Source organism: Yamadazyma tenuis, chromosome 5 (genome assembly GCF_029203305.1).
Source record: "Yamadazyma tenuis chromosome 5, complete sequence".
Taxonomy (NCBI): Eukaryota; Fungi; Ascomycota; class Pichiomycetes; order Serinales; family Debaryomycetaceae; genus Yamadazyma; species Yamadazyma tenuis.
The window spans coordinates 980,098-995,410 of record NC_089465.1 but is presented as its reverse complement, the minus strand read 5'-3'; the positions used below and the strand labels follow the sequence as shown (position 1 = coordinate 995,410).

Below are 15,313 nucleotides of genomic sequence, written 5' to 3'. Positions count from 1 at the left end.
TTTAAGAATATATATAGGGATAGATATTCGCTTCTTTGCTGTTAGCTAGTGCCTGGCTTCGTCCTCCACACCACCTTTCCCTTTGACCAGTATCGCAGTTATACGTCCGTTCCTTCTACCCCAACTTTTATCATGTTGAAAGCATTCAAGTCCAGCTCCAGCTCCAGCTCGCTGGCACCTCCAGCCTCCAAACCCAGTATACTGGTGAGCACTTCAAACCTCCATCGGAATAAATCGGTGCAATCCACCAAGTCCATGTCATCTGTCAAATCAAACACGTCACTCAATTCAGGCAAATCGATGAGTTCCATGTCGCTGCACTCATCCCACTCGGCTGAACAGAACATCAAACATCTGACAATTCTCAGCCCCATTAACCAGAGCCCGTTGGTGCCTAACTACACTGCCTATAAGTTTCTTATAGTGGATGATAATCTCATCAACTTAAAGATTCTCTACAAGATTCTCAACAAGTTGTTTCCCAAGGCGTTGATAGTCAAGTTGAACAATAGTTCCACCGTGTTGAAGCTCGTGGAGCAGGAGAAGTTTGACTTGATTTTCTTGGATATCGAAATGCCTCCTATAAACGGTATCGAGATTTCAAAGAGAATCAGAAGCACCAAGAAGTTTAACCGCATGGGGTTGATTGCTGTCACCACTCGGTCCACCGAGAAGGACATGAAGATTTACAAGAAGATTGGAATCGACTTTACTTTCAAAAAGCCTTTGAACTGCAACTTAAACTTGATACTTAACAACATAGAAATCATTCTTAATTTCCGGAAAAATAAGAAGGATTAATGTTGACGACCCTTATGACCCTTTTGTGTATATTATTGTAAGATAGAAGAAATGAAGACAAATGCTTAAATATAGTGATGTAGGCGTGGGTGGTCGCCCGGTAAATTAAGAGGATTTCGATGAGTAGCAGGAAAAAGTTTAGTGATGGATGGCCGTAGGCGGTTGCAGCGGATGGACCTGGGGCCAGACCGGCTGGGCGCACCTAGACAAAGAAAAGCGTGCCAGACATTTCCATATCCGGGTACTACGTGTACTGGGGCGAAAAAGCAATTCTGCCCCAGTCGACTACTTCTCTCACATGGAGTGGATTGCGCCCTTATTGTGGGGGGGATTCCAGATCGGCATTGGCATACCGGTCGCATACCACAAGCCTTGGCAGGGTTTACCGCCTATCCACTGACAACCTCCAATAACCCCACAGTTTCAAGTACCTTGAGGGTAGTTACTGCTGCTGTAGTTTAACTGATTCTAGAAAGGTTTCAGGGGGGTTACCCTCGTAACCTTCCCACTTAGGGATATTCGTTCCTAAACCGGTTAATGAGTTTCGTTGCTACGCGTAATGTCTAACCTGCAAATATCTTCTGGTTAGAATTTATTGCCGGGGTGGCCCGAATGCGTCATCTTTTTAGATGCTAATGTCGCATTTTATCCTAACCTGCCGTTGTAGGATACATTACAAAATATGATACAATCACAACTACTGGGTGAGAGTAACAGATACCCCTACACCGTGCGAATGTAATTGCAATAGGTGCCTGTTTCAGAGCATCTGAATTGCATTGTGCACAAGATCTTGAAACGCTTCAGATTCCAAGTGTGCGGAATGGCGTTCTTGAGCATGTAACAATTAATTACACTGAAACGGACTAGTAAACAAGGAAAATAAGTACAGACACGTCAGAGTCAGACTTTTCCGCTTGGAGTGTGCTATGCACCCTTCGGAGTTGTGCATTCTCACGAGTGACTCCCAAGGCTCATCGAAAACAATGCACCAAGCCACGACCCGATTTTAGGCGTGGCCTAATCCATCAAAGAGATAAATAACATTTTCATCCCCATAGTCATAATTTTTCAGACTGTTCTAGCCTAGATATCCGATACAAGTGATTGTAGTATGTGTCACATTTGTTTATATATGGCACACTTGTTCACATACGACGCATATGTTCGTATATGGCACGTTTGTCCATGTATAAAATAATTCACAAGGGTGGCTGTCCCCAGCTCTGCCACAGTCCTCGCACTATATTCGCACCATTCTTCAAGTCATTTCATAAAACCATGATATTGAAGATCAAAACCAGTGAACCTAGGGATGCCCTACAAAGTGAAAGGACGTGCTTGTCGTTTATACGATTCAGCACAACCCTATTCATTACATCGTTTGGGATTCTACTAAACTTTAAATTGGACTCATCGTCATCTGCACCCCTTAGGCAGGACTTTCTAAGTTCATATTACTCAAAGGTTCTTTCATATATGTTAATAGCGTTGCTGGGCTTGTTCTTGGTGCTCAGTGGAATCACATACTTTGTCACGATGAAGAGATATAAGCTAGGAAAGATCGAAAATTTTGGGTTCAATAATGTTTATCACTCGGTTTTGGTGTTTGTCCTTATATTGGTATTATTTGTGGTAAACATTGCGTTACTAGTTTCAAGCTACAAAACGGACTGATACTATTGAAGATCAATAAACTCGATCAAGCACCGAATGACAGAGATTCAAAGGATAAAGCAATAGCCATTGAGTTACATCTACTTCTGTCGTACGAAACAGCAGTTAGTGTCATAAAAGGGGTACCCTGGTTGGGTCTTGGCATCCTTGGATCTAGGAGAGCGGGGCTCTCGATTTCCGAGCTCGTATGGCATGTCTTATACTCCCGCCCAGCGTCTCGAAGGCCTGGTAATTTCGATTAAGGGTTTCAGCAGTTCTGACCCAACACAACTAGTATACACGAAGAGGAAGTACATTTCTGGCCCCTTCCTGCAAGCTAATACTGGGTTTATTTGTTGAGGTGAAATCATGGATTCAATAACCGGCTGCGAAAAACTACAATAATCATCAATAAACGTTTCTATTAATTAGTCACAACAGCTATGTTGCTGACAGAAGGTTCAAGGTATTAAACACGGGTTACTTAGAAGACAGTACCCTTGATTTGCTTCTTATCGACGTTATAGTTCTTCCAGACAGCAATGGCTGGAATGGCCAAAACCAAGATACAAGTAGCAGCAATGGCACCATCTCTTTGAGTTTGACCCCAAGCGTAGTTGATGGCATCTCTGGCCTCACTTCCAACTGGGTAAAGAGTGGCATTTGTTTGGGTAGTAACACCTCCCAAGTAAATGGTGTAAGCTTGGTCCTTTTGTGCGGCTGGCAAAGCCTTAGTAAGAGCATCCACAAACACGTTGGCGTTGATAGCAGCAGCAACAGCGTAACCAATAGAGCCACCCACACTGGAGAAAAGACCAATAAGGGCAAGCATCATAGGAATACCGTCTTGATCAGCAGCAGCCATAACAGCCATATCTTCACCAATGACCATGGTACCACCAGCAAAGGCAATGAAAATTTGACACATGATGATGTAGCCAATGTTGGAATCTTGTCCACGGAAACGAATCATAAGCCCAGCACCGAGGAACATAAGAGGAAGACCAAAGCAAAGACAGGTGTACTTGAAGTGTTTGGTATAACGAATCCAAACACCGAACACAACCCCCCAGAAACAAGAACCAACATTGTAAATTTGGCCCATGTAACCGGCATCTGATGTGGACAAGTTGTAGACAACCGTAACAAAGTACACGTAATACAAATCCCAACAGTAGAAACTGAAGTAGAGAATGGCTGCAAGACAACAAGCACCCACAACAGTTCTCTTTTTGAAAAGTTCCCAACGCACAAAGTGAGTACGAGCAAAGAACTTTTCCCAAATGGCAAACACTGGGAAAAGGCAAACACCAATGACAACCATTGCGATAAAAGTAGCACTCTTGTATTGAGCTCTTCCGTATTGTTCCAAAGAGAATGGAAGCAAGAAAAGAATGAAAGCAGCCATCAAGATGAAAGCACCAACGACATCAAAGTCATGGATATAGTGAACGATAGACTGAATGATAGTTCTTCCGCTTGGGTTTTTCTTAATTTGGCCCAATTTTTCGGCCTTCTTCTCGTAAAACTTGAATACCACGGCAAGAGGCACGAAAACAAACACTTGAATGATAGCAAAAGCCCCGTAAGCCCATCTCCAGCCACCTGTCGTAAGGAAAGATTGAGCAGCAAGAGGTCCAGTGAAAGCAGTACAAATAAATGGAGTGGATGCAAAGGCAAAGGCAAAAGCACGATTACGAAGACCAGATGTGTCAGCAATGAAAACATCAAGAATCATGTAAATCATGTCGTAACCAATCCAGTACAACACATAGCCAGCAGCATAAGAGCTTGGTCCCGTACAAGAAGCAATGATTATAATACCAATCAAGTAGACAACCACAAACACCAAGAAACCTTCACAACGACCCCAAAGAGTCAATGTCTTAGCAAGAGGCAATCTCAACACACCACCAATGATGGTAGCCAAAATACCGGCAGTACTGACCTGAGGAGCAGCAGAAAAATCGGCATAAGCATAGAAAATTACGTTATTACCAATGGCAGACTGAAAAGCCAACATGAAGAAACACACCCAAATCCAGACATAAGTAATATAAAGAGCTTTTTTGTCCCACACAAGAGTGATGGCTTCGGCTTTTTGCACACCTGGAGCAGCATCGATTGACACTTGGTCAGAGTGAATGTCGTCTTCCTTAGAATTAGATCTCAGTAAGTCAGAGTTTTTTTCCTGGTCACCCACAGGTTCGGGCCCATTAAAGGCTGCTTCAGCCACTTCTCTGTCAGACCGCTTCTTAAAAAACTGAGAAACTCCTGGCATTGATGGTTCAGATAAAAATACTTTACTGAAATTTGGGGAGACTAATTTGCTTTTATATACGCAAAAAAGAAAACCGTCTCAGCGATGAGGCGGGTTTTCTTTTTCAGGAATGCTGCACTGAGATCTTTTAGATGAACTCGGGCTGCAGATACCTGGCCTTTTGGGAAGAGTTTCCGAGCTCGGCCTTTTACCAAATGCTTAAATGCCGCCTTTTTGGGCAATCTTCAATTGCGGTGTTTTTATCTGATAACAAATGAGAGTGCCTAGAAAATTTCATTCCTGTTCAAAAAAATATACACTTACGTTGACGGGCTTCCAGATAGTTTTGCCACATTTCCATTCACAAATTTCTCCAGTTTATGCTTTCTACCTGATATCCAACGTATGTGTTTGTGTGTGACCGAATTTACTAGAGATTTGTGGTAGTTAGACAGCTTCTGTTTGTATTGGTGTTGCTGTCTTTTTATTTTTTTTTTTTTCTAACGTATTTACCAGTTTTTTGGAGAAAAGGCATTTGAAAAGTTTGTCGCAGCGCAGTAATTGGTTGAATATTTTGAAGGAGTTTTTCTTATTTCAATCCTAAATAGGATGATAGTCGAGTTTTCTTCCGGTTAAGGCTTGGCATGTGCCAAAAATTCCAAGATATGCCAAAATATCGTTGCCAAAGTATCTATGCCAAGCACTAGTGTCGCCAATCAATCCAAGTGGAATGGTAATGTAGAAATCTACCCCAATAGTGATGATGACGTTGGCAATTATATTGCTCGTGCCGCTGTTTTCGCGCTTTAGGCTCATATGCCGCCGCTTAAACTTTATTCCTCTGAACATCCAATCACCTGAAGGTAGTGGTTTACGACATGTACTTGCCAGTCGGGTTTATTGTGTTTGGGACCCGAACAGTTTCTTGCAGATACCCATACTTACTCCGGTCAGCGGGTACCGGCTTGCAGATGCTTGCATCCGTTAAAATAATTTTTTGGCCGGAGAGTCTTGTAGTACCATTCGTGGAAACGGGTATTTCCATATTTTTCCCAGTTGGCTTGCGCATACGAGCACCAGCAAAATACCTCAACCGCTCGATGAGCTGCATCCAATTTGCCGCCTATCGTAGTTACAGCCTTGTTTGAAGCCAGTTCTGTTGATTGGGTAGAATTGGTGTTGCGGGCTTTGTTTTCCGAACAGTCCATAACTATTGTAATATCAGTGGCGGTGCTATTGCAGCTCTGCCCCTTTTGGTAGGTTCAATTATCTTAGATGGCCATGGACCAGCTGTACTACTTTTAGTGTGAGAGACCCAAGTTACAATAATAGGAATAGCGAGGAAATATAAAAAAAGAAAATCTATGAGATCTATGAACAATAGAAAGCCAGTCTAAGGAGTCAGGGTTCAGTGTAAAAAGTATATGAGACCAGGCGGGGTTTTGTGGATCATTGTGATTGGATGTGTAGATCACAGATGCTGGAGATAAATTTCGCGAGCTTTTAGCAATATCGCAGGTGGTACACACATGAAATATACACGTTTTTGGTTTTGCGATTTTGGCATGTTTGTACGTTACTCTGGCCTCTTACTCAAGTCCGTGTTTTTATTTTTTCGCTAAGTCTTTATGGACAGCACAATTCAAAAGGTTGCACGTTGACAGGCCATCTTGGCGGATAAATACCGTTGTTGACTATAGACTTTAAGGTCAGCTCATATGACTTCTTCCATAACTTTAACATCCACAGTCAGCTCCACATTTATGGAGAACTATCCATCTAGTTGCACATTCAGGATCTTGACAAAATGATGAAGGGTGCATGTTGCCTGTGTGGCTAAAGTAAGCACTGGTCGTCAGAGCGTGTGGGTGTATGGATCAAGATCAAAACATAATGTAGTACTATTTTCTCCATGAACTTTGGCCAGTTCGGCTACCTCTCTTAAACTATCCACCATTGCAAAAAAAACCAACTACCAGCAACACGGTAATTAACTGTGCCCCACGGTTATTCAATTTTGCACCCACGGGATAAACTGTGCCCCCACGTCCATCATGTTGCCATCGCCCCAGTCTCCTCCACTAGGCGTCAGCCGTGCTGCTTACGAGAATCTTTCCTCCGCCACTATTCCACTAAATTTTCCATTTCTCAACTAACACGCCCCAGAAAGCCAAAGAGACGTGGTCACATGACTCCCAGCGAGTATTATTGCGAAGCAAATTTTCCATAAATTTTCCATTGGGGTATCGCAGATTTACGATCATAAAATCTGGGGAACCTTTTATTTCAGGACATAGAGAATAAACACAAACCACTGACAATGCCAACAAACACCAACACTTCTACAGCCCGTTAATGTCAAATCAATTCCCACACCCGTCTCCAGTCGAATATCCCCCACTCAAACCACCAGCTCCCCTGACAATCATGGTGGGGAGGTGCTCCAACCGAGCCCCTCTTAATCAGGCGCAAACAAAAAAAAATGCCAAAGATCTCCAACTTCCCCCAATTACGCGACCCCCTCGAAACCTGAGCGGCTTCTGTATATATAAAGGCCATTCTGCCCATGTTTTGTTAGTCTTGATATCACTGTTTATCATGGACAAAGTTGATAGAGCTAATAAGCCAGAGATTAGTCACTTGGAGGACGCCAGCGATGCTTCGTCCTTCAAGCACGAGCTCGCCAAAACCGCTTTTGTTCTCGAAGATGCCAAAGCCGCAACCACCGAAGAACACGAGTTGACGCTTGCAGAGGCATTCAAGCACCACAAAAAGGCCATTTTCTGGGCTGCGGTGCTTTCGCTTACCATTGTGATGGAAGGTTATGATAACATTCTTATTAGTAGTTTTTACGGTTACCCTTCGTTCCAAAGAAAATACGGTGAACCAGTAGGTGATGGTCTGTATCAACTTTCAGGAAAGTGGCAGTCTGCTTTAGGGGCCGCTTCGAGTGTGGGTACCATTTTTGGGGTGTTTGCCAACGGGTTCCTTATCGAAAGATTCGGTCACAGAATGGTGATTATGGCGTCATTGGTAGTGATGTCTGCCTTTATCTTCATTCCGTTCTTTGCTCCAAGTGTGGGTATTTTGGTCTTTGGTCAAGTCATGTGTGGTCTTCCCTGGGGGATCTTTGCCACCATGGGACCCACCTACTCGTCGGAAGTGTGTCCTATGGCTTTGAGAGGTCACTTGACTGCCTATGTCAATATGTGTTGGGCCATCGGTCAATTTATTGCGGCCGGTGTGTTACAGGGTCTTGTGGATAACACCACAGAATGGAGTTACAGAGTCCCCTTTGCCGTGCAATGGGCCTGGCCTATTCCTCTTTTCATCTTGACGTTCTTAGCACCTAACTCGCCTTGGTGGTTGGTCAGAAAAGGTGATCATGAAGGAGCAGAGAAGTCTTTGAAGAGATTAGCATCCAAGGCCGTTCACCACAGAATCCCCAATCAGGTGGCATTGATGATCCACACTAATGCGTTGGAACAGGCTCAACACCAGTCCAAGAGTAACGATGAAAAGGGATGGAGAGGATACTTGCAATGTTTCAAAGGTACCAACTTGAGAAGAACCGAAATTGCCTGTATGGCCATTGCTGGTCAAGTGGCCAGTGGTTCCACCTTGATGTACAGTCCTAGTTACTTTTTCTCTAATGCTGGTTTGAGTGCTGATAATGTCTACAAGTTGAATTTGGGGGTCACTGGTATCTCATTTACTGGGTGTGTGGTATCGTGGTTCCTTCTTCCCAACTTTGGAAGAAGAACCATTTATGTCACCGGTTATACGATTTTGTCTATCTTCTTACTTTTGACAGCTATATTGGCCACGCCCAATCAGTCGGATGGTTTGCAATGGACACAGGCCGTGTTCACCATCATTTGGGTGGGTACCTATGCTTCCACCATCGGTCCTTTGGGATTCACCATTCTTTCTGAGATCAGTGCTACCAGATTAAGAGCTCAAACGGTTGCCATTGGGAGAAATGCTTATAATCTTATTTCCTTGATTTCACAGGTAATAGAGCCGTACATGATTAACCCTACTGAAGGTAACTTGAAGGGTAAGACTGCCTATATATGGTTTGGTACTGCTTTTCCTACGTTGCTTTGGTGTTATTTCAGGTTACCGGAAACAAAGGGAAGAACTTACGAAGAGTTGGATATCTTGTTCGAAAGAAGAATCGGGGCCAGAAAGTTTTCTTCCACCGAAGTGGAGCTTGAGCATGTTGAGGTGGATCTTCCTGGAACAAAAGAATAATATAGGTAAGTCTATAGTAATGTTGTTAAGTTCAATAGACATGTTTGGGTATGAAGCCATTACATATATTTGGGTTGCCATATTTTATGTGTTTGGTGCACTTTTGGTGCAGGGTCATCTATAGTTCAGTATTTTTATTTTTTTGACACTCGCCTTATCTGGATTTGCCACACCCCACTTTCCCCTCAATCCGGGGCATGGCGGGTGGAGGACCTGCTGAGTCCCGGCCATAAGGTGCTCGGAGTGCTTTCTGTATTAGGAAGCTTCGGGTTATCTTTGGACTGTGCACATATAAAATAGGCTCGTGAGAGGATATATTTCTAACATACTTATGTTTGGGCATCTAAAAGGTTCTCGACCACTCCGTTGACATCAAGGTTAGCAAATTTGGCATTCATCAACACTTGCAATAACTTTTTGATTCCCAAGCTCAAAGGCTGGTCGAATCTTTGTAATTGGTTCAAAATTTCCAACCTTTCGTTTTCCGACATGAAGTCAAGGTCGTTCATTATGATTTGTAATTCAACCAAATCGGTCACAGGCTTAATCTCGATGGATTTGGTGAAACAGTCTACCAAGTTCATGGATTTCAAAATCGAGTGTTGGGACGTGGTGGCCAATATCAACAATCTTCTACCGTTTGGAGGCTTTCTCGTCAAGTACACCATCAACATTTGTAAAATATCATTAGAGAACCGGGGTCCAATAGGCACGTAGTTAATGATACTCTCAACTTTGTCGATAATCAACACACTCAAGGGGGACTTGTAAATATCCCGGAAAAGGTTGTCGATGGTGTTGATTTTCATCAATTCATTCATTCCCACCAATAACTCACCGTTTAATACCTTGATAAAAGGGAACTTGGATTCCAACGACAACATGGTTGCAATGGCAGTCTTACCAACCCCATTTTTCCCGTGGAACAAAACACTGATTAATCTTTCATTTTCTGAATGAGACACTTCATTGATATAAGATCTACCCATATCCAAAATCCGCTCGATAGCTTCGTTGTATCTAATAACCCCATAAGGAATGCCTTCGGACAAATTCTCCTCGTTAACACCAAACGCAGGCCTGACCTCGTTCAATGCCAACTCGAAATGCTGCCAGGTCAACTTCATCTTGCTGATATTTTCGTCGACTTTGGCGAGAGAGTCTGATTTGGTGTAGTTATTGATAGCAAAAGAGGTGGCACTATTGACCAACCCTTCCAACTCTGCCCCTGTAAAATTCTTCGTCAACTTGGCCAACTTTTGGAAATCGATATCATCGTCCAACAAGTTGTTGTTCTTCATTTTCTTGGTGTGAATCAATAAAATCTCGTGCCGCCCCTTCTCATCAGGCAAAGATATTTCGATCTGAATCTCGAATCTACCGGGTCTCAACAACGCATTGTCAATAAGATCTAATCTGTTGGTCATACCAATGATCAAGATATTATTTAATTGGTCAACACCATCCATTTTAGCCAACAACTGATTGACGACATTATCACCGACTCCGGTCCCGTCGGACTTGTTGTTACCTCTTTGCTTAAATACCGAATCCAATTCGTCAAATATGATGATGTGTAGACCAGAACTATCTCCCTTTTGCTTATACTCTTGTTCGGCGTCCTTAAACAAGTTACGGATGTTCTCTTCAGAAGCACCTACAAACTTACTCAACATCTCTGGACCATTGACAATCTTTGGTTCCTTGACGTTCAACATCTTACCGATTTGTCTCGCAATCAACGTCTTACCAGTACCAGGAGGACCGAATAACAACAAACCCTTGACGTGTCTAAGACCCAACTTGTTGACCAAATCTGGACTGATGATTCTTGAGGCAAAAGCTCTTCTGAAAATCTGCTGGAACTCGTTGTCCAACCCACCAATTCCCAAGGAGTCCAACTTAAAGTCGGGGTTAATAATGGGGTTTGATCTTGGCTTATTGCTGACGCGAGACTTGGCGTTGCCATCCTTCACCAAGTTGATGATGGAGTTCTCATGAGGATAAAAGTCCACCTCAGCTTGGCCCGTCAAAATCCCCTTAGCGTCTGGCGACAGAGTGAAGTCGGTGGGCTTACCCGCCATGTCCATCAATTGTATGGAGTTGATGTAAAGCAGGAAAAATTGGCCTTTGAAATCCATAACAATTGGTTGAGTGGCCTGTAAGATCTGGTTGTTATAGTTTATCAAGAATTGGGCAATCAATTCATTATGGTTAATGGGATTCAGGCTCTGTTTCTTGGTAGACCGGTAGTCGATAAAGATCTCTGCCGATTTTATGTAGATAAAGTTGTCGTTAAAACTGTTCAAACTGAAGTCGGCAATCGTTACCGGTTGGTTTAATGACCATCTTCCCCATTGTCTGACATTCCCAGCCATTCCAACAGTTCCGGGCTTGACCAGAAGCTCTCTAGTAATAGAATATACCACCATATTATCCACAATGACATAATTGAGATCCTCTGGTATATCGGCAGGATTGACACCAATGGTGTTCCCCAAAGCAATAGAGTTATTGGGACAGTTGTCCACTCTGAATTGGCGTTTGAACGCCTTCACCGGTTGGTTATGATTGATGGTCGGGTTTCCAGGACCCGGTTTATTGGACACTTTATGGAATCCAAACTTTTCCATGATACGTTGATTGTAGATGAAAAGGTGTTTAGTTATTTCGTCTGGCGAAGCTGCGCGCAAGAATGATCTATGGGTGTTACGGGCACTTGCTGACATAATAATAAGACGGGTTGTACAAAAACTGTGGCGCGGTGAGCGGAGCCTGGTCTAGTCCTGTGCGGTCTTATTAATCGAGACACGCATGACGCGTAGGCCCAGGTGGCGCCACCGCGGGAACAAACTGCCTCTAACGCTCGAGCCACCCTCCGGCCAATCACCTAAAACTATGGCGCGCCACAGGTTTGTTGAGCCCGTGCACGACCCCGCTTACAAACGAAATCACATTCTAGAATTTTGGTGCCAACTATAAATTCGCCAGAATCCCCCCCTACTTGGTTTCTTGATTCTACATCACATCATATTAAAAAAATGGTTGCCCAAATTCAAAAGCCAGCTCCATCGTTCAAAAAAACCGCTGTTGTCGACGGTGTGTTTGAGGAAATTTCCCTTGAACAATACAAGGGTAAATGGGTCTTATTGGCCTTTATCCCATTAGCTTTCACTTTCGTGTGCCCAACTGAAATCATTGCTTACTCCGAAGCTGTCAAGAAGTTCACTGAAAAGGATGTGGAAGTTTTGTTCTCCTCCACCGATTCCGAATATTCCTTGTTGGCCTGGACCAACGTTGCCAGAAAAGATGGTGGTTTAGGTAAGATCAACATTCCATTGTTGGCTGATACCAACCACACCTTGTCTAGAGACTACGGTGTGTTGTTGGAAGAAGAAGGTGTTGCTTTGAGAGGTATCTTTTTGATTGACCCTAAGGGAATCTTGAGACAAATCACTATTAACGATTTGCCAGTTGGTAGATCTGTTGAAGAAAGTTTGAGATTGGTTGAAGCTTTCCAATTCACTGAAAAGTACGGTGAAGTGTGCCCAGCCAACTGGAAGCCTGGTGAAGATACCATTGACACCGCCAATGCCTCTAAGTACTTTTCCAAGCAAGAATAATTGAGTTAGACTTCTAGAAAATAGATATACATACTACACGTTTTTCACACCTGCTTATCGCGTAGGCCTCGGTCTTGTGCCAATGGTTGTAAACCCCCTTAAACTAGCGCTATTTGCATTCGGATTAATGCTCCAGCTTTCTACCACTTGCCTATTATAAGATCCTTGCCATTGACCTATCATGACCTTTTCCGATGGACTTTTCACCTATTATTTTATTCTCACCACTTCCTCGCTCGCGTAACAGGAGTTTTTTTTTTAGATACTCACGCCATGTCTGACATCTACTTTTACAAATACATAGTCAACAAGCAAGTGTTCTTCCGGTCCAAACACTGTTATGCCCTCGTAAACCTCAAGCCACTAATTCAAGGTCACGTGTTGCTTGTGCCGTACAACCCTGAAATCTACCGATTCAACCAACTTAGCGATGAAGAGAGCATTGACTACATGCGAAGTCTTCAAACATTATCAAGATTTCTCACCTGGAACTACAAGGCAGATGCCTTGAACATCGCGATTCAGGACGGTCCGGAAAGTGGTCAATCGGTACCTCATTTGCATACGCACTTGATTCCACGGTTTAAAACTGACGACTTGAAGAATGACCGGGTCCACCAACAACTACTGAAAGTGGACATTCTCACTGACTTTGAGGCCAGAAGACTCGCCTACACGCAAAAACCCACCCGAGTACGTGATGACAGCCAAAGGGTTGCCCGTACCGACGACGAGATGGAGCAGGAAGCAAATGAGCTAAAACGTAAGTTTGAAGAGTTCTCGCAACTCAATCCGCATCAATAGACCAATGCCACAATTCGCGCGACTTTTGGTTTTCAGTAGTAACATGAGTTACGGTGAACTCGATGAGATCCAGTGGAAGAACCCCGAGTGGATCAACCAGTTCGGGCTCAACACTGGCAATGTGCTCGACTACTTCAGTGAATCCCCCTTCTATGACAGAACCTCCAACAACCAGGTGTTTAAAATGCAGTTTCAGTTTCAGCCTCCACCGCCTAACTTGAACACACCGTTGGAGTACACAAAATACTTCGAAAGCAAACTCTCAGACATGGTGGGTATAGAGTTTGTGATCGCATACATACGAGAACCGGACTTTTGGATCATCAGGAAGCAGAACCGATTCAGCCGCGATAACGTTCAAATTCTCCAAAGTTACTATATTATAGGTGCCAACATATACCAGTCACCCAAGCTCTATCGGCTCATCAGCTCGCGGCTCTTGAACTCCACGTACCTGATCAAGACCGCCATCAACCTTCTCAATAACCTTAACGAATTCAAACATGATGACGACAAAGCAGATACCTCCAGTAACGGCAACTCCACTACCCAGACGCCCTTTACACCAGCGGTGACACAACCGAAGAAAGAGATCAACTTCGACAGTATCTTGGATGATGCCTTGAACCACAGCCGCTAAGAAAATAGATATTACGAACTGCTTAATTAATACTTAAATCTAAATACTCACAACTCGTCCTTAACTAGTAAAGCTTCTTCTTCTTCTCCCGTCAATGGCACCTCACCCGTGGCTGAAATCTTCAATTCTTTCACGGGCTTGTCGCCGTAGCTGGTTTTGACTTTTTCCATATAGTCCACCACGTCGAACCCATCAACAACTTTTCCAAAAACAACATGAGCACCATTCAACCAGGAGGTGACAACAGTGGTAAGAAAGAATTGAGATCCGTTGGTGTTCTTACCGGAATTGGCCATGCTCAATCTGTACGGTCTGTCGTGCTTCAAGATAAAGTTCTCGTCGTCGAACTTTCCGCCGTAGATAGATTTGCCTCCGTAGCCTTTACCAGTTTCATAGTCACCACCTTGAATCATAAACTTGGGGATGATTCTGTGGAAAATCGAGCCAGTGTAACCAAAAGAGGGGTCGGTACTCAAGGTCAATTCCTTGAAGTTTTTCACGGTTTTTGGTGTAACGGTACCAAATAATCCAATGGTGATTTTACCAATGGATTGACCATCTTCAGTCACCTCAAAGAACACCTTGTCGGTAACTGGAGGGTCTTCGGGCAAATCGGCTGCCCGAGCTCCACCAATAGAGTAGAAGAAGAAGCAGATACTGACAATTAAAACACTTATAATCTTCATCATTAAAGAGTTGTAGTGAACAGCTTATATTTTTTTACTCCTCGCCGTCGCGGTTACCAGAAATATATGTGGTTGTGAATTAATCTATTTACAGTGAAAAATGGACCTAGAAATCCCGTTCTCCCTTCTCCTCTGCCTCCAACTCTTGTTTCTGGAAGTTCTCCCGCTCCTCTAATCTTTGTAAAGCCGTTCTCTTGGCCTTAACAAGCTTGGCCTTTCTTTCACCTCCATTCTTCTTCTTACCTCTGGTATGCTCTCTCAAAGGTTCCAAGTCGTTGACAAACTTGTGTCTCCATCTCAACAAGTACCGCCTGCTACGCGTGTCTATGCCAAGGTTTTTCATTGTCTTGGAGTCGGTTTCGAGAAACTTGTTCAAGTCACCTTCAAAGAGCTCTAAATGCTCTACTGAGTTACGGCCAATCAACGTGAAAAATGTTTCCAAGTCATGGACATTTTCCCGGGTCCGAGTTGATGTGTTGGTCTTGTGGAATATGGGTGTGTACGAGAATGCTCTGGTGGCCTGTGTGGGTACTGGCACCACGCTCCGTGGTATTATTGACGTTAGTCTCTTGAACATCTGGGTTAA

At 43.6% G+C, this 15,313-nt stretch overlaps 9 protein-coding genes across 9 annotated transcripts; 5 read left to right on the top strand and 4 right to left on the bottom strand. All coding sequences in view use genetic code 12, as the record gives it.

Moving 5' to 3' along the window:
* Positions 1–300: 300 nt before the first annotated feature.
* SRR1 (sensitivity to red-light reduced protein) lies at positions 301–801 on the top strand (the record flags this gene model as incomplete). Its single annotated transcript, XM_006686491.2, has 1 exon — positions 301–801. The coding sequence occupies one exon, from the start codon at positions 301–303 to the stop codon at positions 799–801; it is 501 nt and encodes a 166-aa protein (XP_006686554.2).
* Positions 802–2,941: 2,140 nt separating this feature from the next.
* SIT2 (Siderochrome iron transporter 2) lies at positions 2,942–4,738 on the bottom strand (the record flags this gene model as incomplete). Its single annotated transcript, XM_006686022.1, has 1 exon — positions 2,942–4,738. One exon carries the CDS (start codon positions 4,736–4,738, stop codon positions 2,942–2,944), a length of 1,797 nt encoding a protein of 598 aa, XP_006686085.1.
* A 2,577-nt stretch (positions 4,739–7,315) lies between these two features.
* Positions 7,316–8,974, top strand: PSN45_004156 (uncharacterized protein; the record flags this gene model as incomplete). The annotated part of the gene is made up of 1 exon (XM_006686024.2): positions 7,316–8,974. The coding sequence occupies one exon, from the start codon at positions 7,316–7,318 to the stop codon at positions 8,972–8,974; it is 1,659 nt and encodes a 552-aa protein (XP_006686087.1).
* A 329-nt stretch (positions 8,975–9,303) lies between these two features.
* On the bottom strand, positions 9,304–11,607 carry SEC18 (transport between ER and Golgi ATPase protein; the record flags this gene model as incomplete). Its single annotated transcript, XM_006686025.1, has 1 exon — positions 9,304–11,607. One exon carries the CDS (start codon positions 11,605–11,607, stop codon positions 9,304–9,306), a length of 2,304 nt encoding a protein of 767 aa, XP_006686088.1.
* Positions 11,608–12,015: 408 nt separating this feature from the next.
* TSA1 (cTPxI) lies at positions 12,016–12,597 on the top strand (the record flags this gene model as incomplete). The annotated part of the gene is made up of 1 exon (XM_006686026.1): positions 12,016–12,597. The coding sequence occupies one exon, from the start codon at positions 12,016–12,018 to the stop codon at positions 12,595–12,597; it is 582 nt and encodes a 193-aa protein (XP_006686089.1).
* A 273-nt stretch (positions 12,598–12,870) lies between these two features.
* Positions 12,871–13,401, top strand: HNT2 (Dinucleoside triphosphate hydrolase; the record flags this gene model as incomplete). Its single annotated transcript, XM_006686027.2, has 1 exon — positions 12,871–13,401. One exon carries the CDS (start codon positions 12,871–12,873, stop codon positions 13,399–13,401), a length of 531 nt encoding a protein of 176 aa, XP_006686090.1.
* Positions 13,402–13,444: 43 nt separating this feature from the next.
* MED6 (Mediator of RNA polymerase II transcription subunit 6) lies at positions 13,445–14,041 on the top strand (the record flags this gene model as incomplete). The annotated part of the gene is made up of 1 exon (XM_006686028.1): positions 13,445–14,041. One exon carries the CDS (start codon positions 13,445–13,447, stop codon positions 14,039–14,041), a length of 597 nt encoding a protein of 198 aa, XP_006686091.1.
* A 47-nt stretch (positions 14,042–14,088) lies between these two features.
* On the bottom strand, positions 14,089–14,730 carry CPR2 (Peptidyl-prolyl cis-trans isomerase B; the record flags this gene model as incomplete). The annotated part of the gene is made up of 1 exon (XM_006686493.2): positions 14,089–14,730. The coding sequence occupies one exon, from the start codon at positions 14,728–14,730 to the stop codon at positions 14,089–14,091; it is 642 nt and encodes a 213-aa protein (XP_006686556.2).
* Positions 14,731–14,833: 103 nt separating this feature from the next.
* FYV4 (mitochondrial 37S ribosomal protein mS41) lies at positions 14,834–15,304 on the bottom strand (the record flags this gene model as incomplete). The annotated part of the gene is made up of 1 exon (XM_006686029.2): positions 14,834–15,304. One exon carries the CDS (start codon positions 15,302–15,304, stop codon positions 14,834–14,836), a length of 471 nt encoding a protein of 156 aa, XP_006686092.1.
* Positions 15,305–15,313: the final 9 nt, after the last annotated feature.